Here is a 6,069-nt window from a genome sequence, read left to right as displayed (position 1 = left end):
ACGCGCAGGCTCAGCGGCCATGGCTCACGGGCCCAGCCGCTCCGCGGCATGTGGGATCTTCCCAGACCGGGGCACGAACCCGCGTCCCCTGCACCGGCAGGTGGATTCTCAACCACTGCGCCACCAGGGAAGCCCCTAATGCATCCTTTTAACTCACTCTATGGATGATCTCATCTAGTCTCATATATCCTGATGACTTCCAAAATTATATCTCCAGGTTGTCTCCAGAAGTCCTCCCTGGACTTCAGCTGCCTTCCAGACATCCCCCATTGATTGTCTACTAGGCATCTCAAATGCCTATGATATCTCTCCCACCCCAAGAACTCTTGCTTTCATGGTCTTCCTCAACTCAGTGAAGAGCAACTCCACCTTTCCCATTTCTCGGCCAAAATTTCTGATGTCATCCTTAACACCTCTCCTCTTTTTACATCTCATATCTAAACTCTGAGAAAATCTTGTTGTTTCTACCTTCAAAGTATTTACAGAATCCAGCCACTTCTTACTATTCCTACTGTCACCATGCAGGGCCAATCCATCATAATCTTTTGACTATTCTAATAGCCCATTAACTCCCATCAGTTTAACTCCAGAACTTCAATCCTATCAAGTTTGTCCCCAACACAGCCGCCAGAGTGATCCTGGTAAAATGTAAGTCAGACCATGTCATTCCTTTGCTCAAACTCCTCAAAAGCTTTCCCTCTTCCCCAGAATAAAAGGCAGGTCCTCACTATGACCTATCAGGCCATATGTAAACTGCCCCAGGGCGTTTAACTCTCAGACCTCATCTCCTCATGACCTCATCAGTTCCTGCCTGTAAGATAAGACAGATAGTAATTGCAGATTTCACGTTATTCATCAGTAAATTGATGGTTGGAGGAGTTAAGCGACTAACACTTGGTTACACAGTGGTGGAACCATGATTTAAACCTAGGTAGTGATTGTAGAAACTACAAGTATAATCACCATACGGTTTTGCCTCTAAAACTTGGTAGTAAATTTGATGGCAAGCTTAATGCAGCAATACAGTTCACAGCGGCTCCACAGATGAGAACCATCTGTTGCTCATACCTGAGGAGACATGACTGGACAGCACGTTCGGCATCTTTGCATTTGGTAGAGCAGATGATCCAAATTGGGAAGGAACACAAAACTGTCTTGGGTCAGTTGGAGCTATAGTGGGAGGCAATAAATCTCTAGGAAAAAAGATACAAATTAGTTAAAATGAAAATGGAATTGTACAAAATTTCCATTGCATAGGCAGTGAGGTTTTTTTTTTATTGCCATATGGGATTCTATCATCTCTTCCCAAAATGAAGTACAAGTCTCTATTGGCTTAAGTAGAAATATGATGAGAAAGCTTAGGAGGAAGGGCTCTACTAAGGAAGGACTAACTCAGCTGCCAACACAACAGAGAAAGCAGGAAAGGGAAGTTTTAGGGATGTCAGGAGAAAAAAAAGATTCAATCAAATCAGTACCAATGTCTGATTTTCCATTCTTGACCACAACATTCTTTTCTCATTTGATAAACATACTGTGGCTTGAGTTTTGCCATCTGGGATCAGTGACTACCTGGATGGACAATTTATTTCTCCAAACTTCAGTGGTCTCTAGAAGTCCAAATCTTTTGTTCATGCTCCATGAACAAGCATAAATACTGAATTTTTCTTTCTCCTCGGAATGTCAGACTATATCAATATATTCAAAAGAAGGGAAGACAGCAAACTGCCGGACTGTACAACCAAATACTGATAACTTCACTTTTATTGCACAGAAAGAATTGCTCTATCACAGGAAATCCAGGATACCCAATTGTTATGGACTGAATTGTGTTCCTAACCCCTGCCCTGCCATGTGATTGTGTTTGGAGCTAGGGCCTTTAAGGGGGTAATTAAAGTTAAATGAAGTCATAAGGGTGGGGCCCCAGTAGGACTGGTGTTCTTATAAGAAGAGGAAGAGACACCAGAAGTGCTTGCACACAGAGAAAAAAGCATGTGAAGACACAGAGAAAAAGGCAGCCAAGTCTGCAAGCCAAGGAGAGAAGCCTCAGGAGAAACAAAACCTGACAGTACCTTGATCTAGGACTTCAGCCTCCAGAACTGTGAGAAATAAAATTAAGCCACCCAGTCTGTAGTATTTTGCTACCGCAGCCCTAGCAGACTACATCCACATTTGCACCTATGAAATGCCCGTCACAGAGAAAGTGCTCGTTAGCTATTTGCTGAGTGAGGATGTCAAGCAGGCCTCAAAGGGGAAGTGATGAGAAGTTTGTTGAAGATGCAGATTTACTGCACCACAGTTCCCTGAAATAACATTAGACAATAAAACAACACTGGGGTTAACAGCATTTGAAACCTTAATAATATCCATTTTCTCCTTTGACTGGAATATCGTACTGAAGAGAAATACCTATCCACACTTGGAGGTTCAAACGGTGAGGGAAGCAGTGGAATCCTCTGATGCCCTGATGCTGTCAATAAAGGGTTCACGGCCATCATTGTATTTATCATCAATATCTCTCGCCACTGATGGAGTTCTAAAAAAAACCGGATAGATATGTCAACAAATACCTCTACTTTTTGTGAACTATTTGAATTCTTCTTGAACACGATGAACACCTTTTTTATTTTCCCAACACTTGGGAAAACTAACTACAGCAAGATTTCAGTTACACAAAAACCCCTCCATTGTAAGTACCCAGATACAACTGTACAACTCCGTGTGCCTTTGGAATTTGTTGGAGAGTCCACAGGTAATACCATACCACACTACAAGCAACACTAATAAAATTAAACCAGTTTTGCAAGATTCCAGAAATACCATCTTCTTTTATTACAACTTATTCTGATGTTTATATTTCCAGAAGTACAAATGCATGTATGCTCCCATATGTTAAATTTTTGGAAAAATATTCCTATTTAGTTGGTAAGATTAAAACAGAAAAGAGGAGGAAAATCTTCCTAATGGCCCAAAATACATGTAATTAAAGTGAATACAGGCTGACTGCATGTGTCTAATTAGAACAAGTGACCAAGTTATATCCAAACATACATAAACACAAGCATTCATAACTTTATCTAGAACCTAGTGATCAGAAAAAGGGACCCTTATAAAAGGGGTAAAATTTTGTCTCATATTTTCTTATTATTAACATCTTTTGAATAATTTTAAGTATTAAATGAGTGTTAGTCACCAGGTCACTTTAGCTTCTTCATCCTCAATACTTACTTTAAAAAAAAACTGAGATAACTACAATGTTTAAAAAAAAAAAGGAAATCAGGAAGAAAATGTTCTGCTTTTCAAAGTAGTGATGTTTCTTTCTCGTGTGCATATTCAATTTTTTAAAGAGTTAATACATTCATATGGTTCCAAGACTAAAAATATAAATGGTATTTAAATAAGCAGTCACTTCTTTAGCTTCTTTTCCAGGACTAAACCTACTGATCAACTTCAAAATTCAAGTCCACAGGTCACCTATCATTGGCTTTCAGCATTCATATACATTTTTTAAAAGTTTTCAATGTGGATTTATTTTCACTATTTCTGTGAGGTCAATATAATTTCTTCTCTGATAGTGGCCTCAGAGTAGTTACCAGTCAGAATCAGGATAAAAATATCTGCCAGATGCCTGCCAGCCAGGGTGAGATGCCAAGAAAGAATTCAGGCCAGGTGTGTTAGCTGTGGGCTTGCATCTCTGGTGAGGACACTGCTCTTTGGCTTAGAACCTCAGGTCCTCCATATCTGAGATTTGGTGCACAGCCACCTTTTTTCATCTCATCCATTACACAACAGAACAGTGTGGACACAACGTGGTGTTTCCTTTTGAAACACTGTTGAACTTTGATTTGTGTCATGAATTGACAGTCTCTGGTAGAAGTCTGAACTTACCTATGAGAGAGATAGAAACTTTGAAGCTGTGACATATAGTGCTCATCTTGCATTTTATGTGATGCCTGAAACAAATCTGGAGGAAGGAGAAGGAAGAAAAGTAGTGCGGAATCCCTCCAGAGCAAGCATTTCCTAGAGGCTGACCACCCCGTTACTTCACACGTCACCATAGGGAAGTGCCATGGTGATTACTCACCAAAAGTGGATGAGACTATCTTACTTTGGGATTCCTCAAAAGCAGGCCTGAGACAAGGACTTGAATGAAGGTAATTTATTTGGGAGGTCATCCCAGGAAGCCCACATGAGGGAGTGGGTGAGACCAGGAAGGGAAAAAAGCCAATAAGGGGTGAGCTAATCTGTGAGTTACCACTATGGGCAACCTTCTGAGAACCTGCTAAGAAAACTTGTAGTACACACCTCATAATTGTCCCAGTGAAAGACATAGAGCTGGCCATTTACCCATTGATTTGTCAGCCACTGGTGGAGGGCACAGTTTTCCCTTGCATCTGGGTTATGCCGGAGCTAGATCCAACAAGCTCCTACGGTGTGGAAGAAAGCCTTCAGTCTGAAGCAGAGAAATGCAGGTGCTTGAGATGGGAAATGATCTCTGTGGTTGCAGGTGAACTCAGAAAGGGGATATGGGTAAGGCAGCAAGAACTGTTGAGGCCACGTGATTACTTTCTAATGTCATTCCACTAGATAATCGACACAAATGCCTTTCTTCTGGACTACCAGGTTTGCCAGGCATAGGCATATTTCTACGAGGCTCTGTAGGGTCCATGGTGTGTAACAACACAGCTGGATTTTTTTCACTGTTATTCATGTGTTCAGTGAAATGAGTGGGGGACTTAAGGCTATTGGGCCAATGGAGTTGAAGAAATGAGGCATCGGAGACAAGTCTCATCTAATTTACCATTAAAGCCCTCCTTGGTACCATACCTGCTCTGGATTCCATGGTGCTTGAATCTGGCTTTCTTTCTTTTTGCAATGCCAGGGAGACTGAATGTAATCTATAAAATTTTGTTACACTTCTGACATGGTAATTTATTTTTAATCAGTCTACCAAATTTTTTCCTAAAATGTAAATAATTCCGAAGTCTACAGAAATGTCCCTATGTCATGAAGGTCCCTGGGGAAGACAATGAGTCATTGGCATCTACCACACCTGAATGTTAACAGTTCTGGGCTCCACTTGGCTTTCCTAGTTTCTTTTCATCTTTACACCTGTGAGAAAGTGCTTATTTACTTATCACGACATCTGTTAGTGCCCAAATTTTCTTAAAAAAAAATTATAGCCCGGTGCTACAGACTTGAGTGTCTCCCCTCAAAATTCGTATGTTGAAACCTAATCTCCAAAGCGATGGTATTTGGAGGTGGGGCGTTTTGGAGGTGATTTAGGTCATGAGTGTGGAGCCCTCATGTATGGAATTAGTACCCTTAGAATAGAGACCGCAGAGAGCTCCCCCAGCCTTTCCTCCACATAGGACACAGTGAGACGAAGGCCGAATATGAACCAGGAAGCAGGTCCTCACCAGACACTGAATCTGCTAGTGCCTTGAGCTTGAACTTCCCTGCCTCCAGAATTGTGAGAAAGAAATTTCTGTTTATAAGCCACCCGGATTATAGTATTCTGTTATAGCAGCCTGAATGCATGAAGGCAATTTTTAATGTTGTGCCTGTTATCTTTTGAATGTCCCAAATTTTATATAGGTATATTTTATAATTATATATATGTATGTTTTTTAACATCTTTATTGGAGTATAATTGCTTTACAATGGTGTGTTAGTTTCTGCTTTATAACAAAGTGAATCAGCTGTACATATACATATATCCCCATATCTCCTCCCTCTTGCATCTCCCTGCCTCCCACCCTCCCTATCCCACCCCTCTAGGTGGTCACAAAGCACCGAGCTGATCTCCCTGTGCTATGTGGTTGCTTCTCACTAGCTATCTGTTTTACATTTGGTAGTATATATAAGTCCATGCCACTCTCTCACTTCGTCCCAGCTTACCCTTCCCCCTCCTTGTGTCCTCAAGTCCAGTCTCTACATCTGTGTCTTTATTCCTGTCCTGCCCCCAGGTTCTTCAGAACATTTTTTTTTTTTAGATTCCATATATATGTGTTAGCATACGGTATTTGTTTTTCTCTTTCTGACTTACTTCACTCTGTATTACAGACTCCA

At 41.1% G+C, this 6,069-nt stretch overlaps 1 protein-coding gene across 1 annotated transcript in view; it reads right to left on the bottom strand.

Moving 5' to 3' along the window:
• Window positions 1–2,786, bottom strand: part of SAMD7 (sterile alpha motif domain containing 7) — an 18,471-nt gene extending 15,685 nt beyond the window's left edge. Inside the window, exons 1-2 of the mRNA XM_007115656.3 lie at window positions 2,407–2,786; window positions 1,069–1,193 (exon numbers count right to left, since the gene is read on the bottom strand). Coding sequence (XP_007115718.3) covers window positions 1,069–1,193; window positions 2,407–2,507 — 226 coding nt within the window. The 5' untranslated portion in view covers window positions 2,508–2,786. The remainder of the gene's footprint in view (window positions 1–1,068; window positions 1,194–2,406) is intronic.
• Window positions 2,787–6,069: the final 3,283 nt, after the last annotated feature.

Source organism: Physeter macrocephalus, chromosome 1, assembly GCF_002837175.3.
Source record: "Physeter macrocephalus isolate SW-GA chromosome 1, ASM283717v5, whole genome shotgun sequence".
In the NCBI taxonomy this organism is placed as follows: Eukaryota; Metazoa; Chordata; class Mammalia; order Artiodactyla; family Physeteridae; genus Physeter; species Physeter macrocephalus.
The sequence above is the reverse complement of the archived record's forward strand: the minus strand, read 5'-3'. Positions and strand labels throughout refer to the sequence as shown.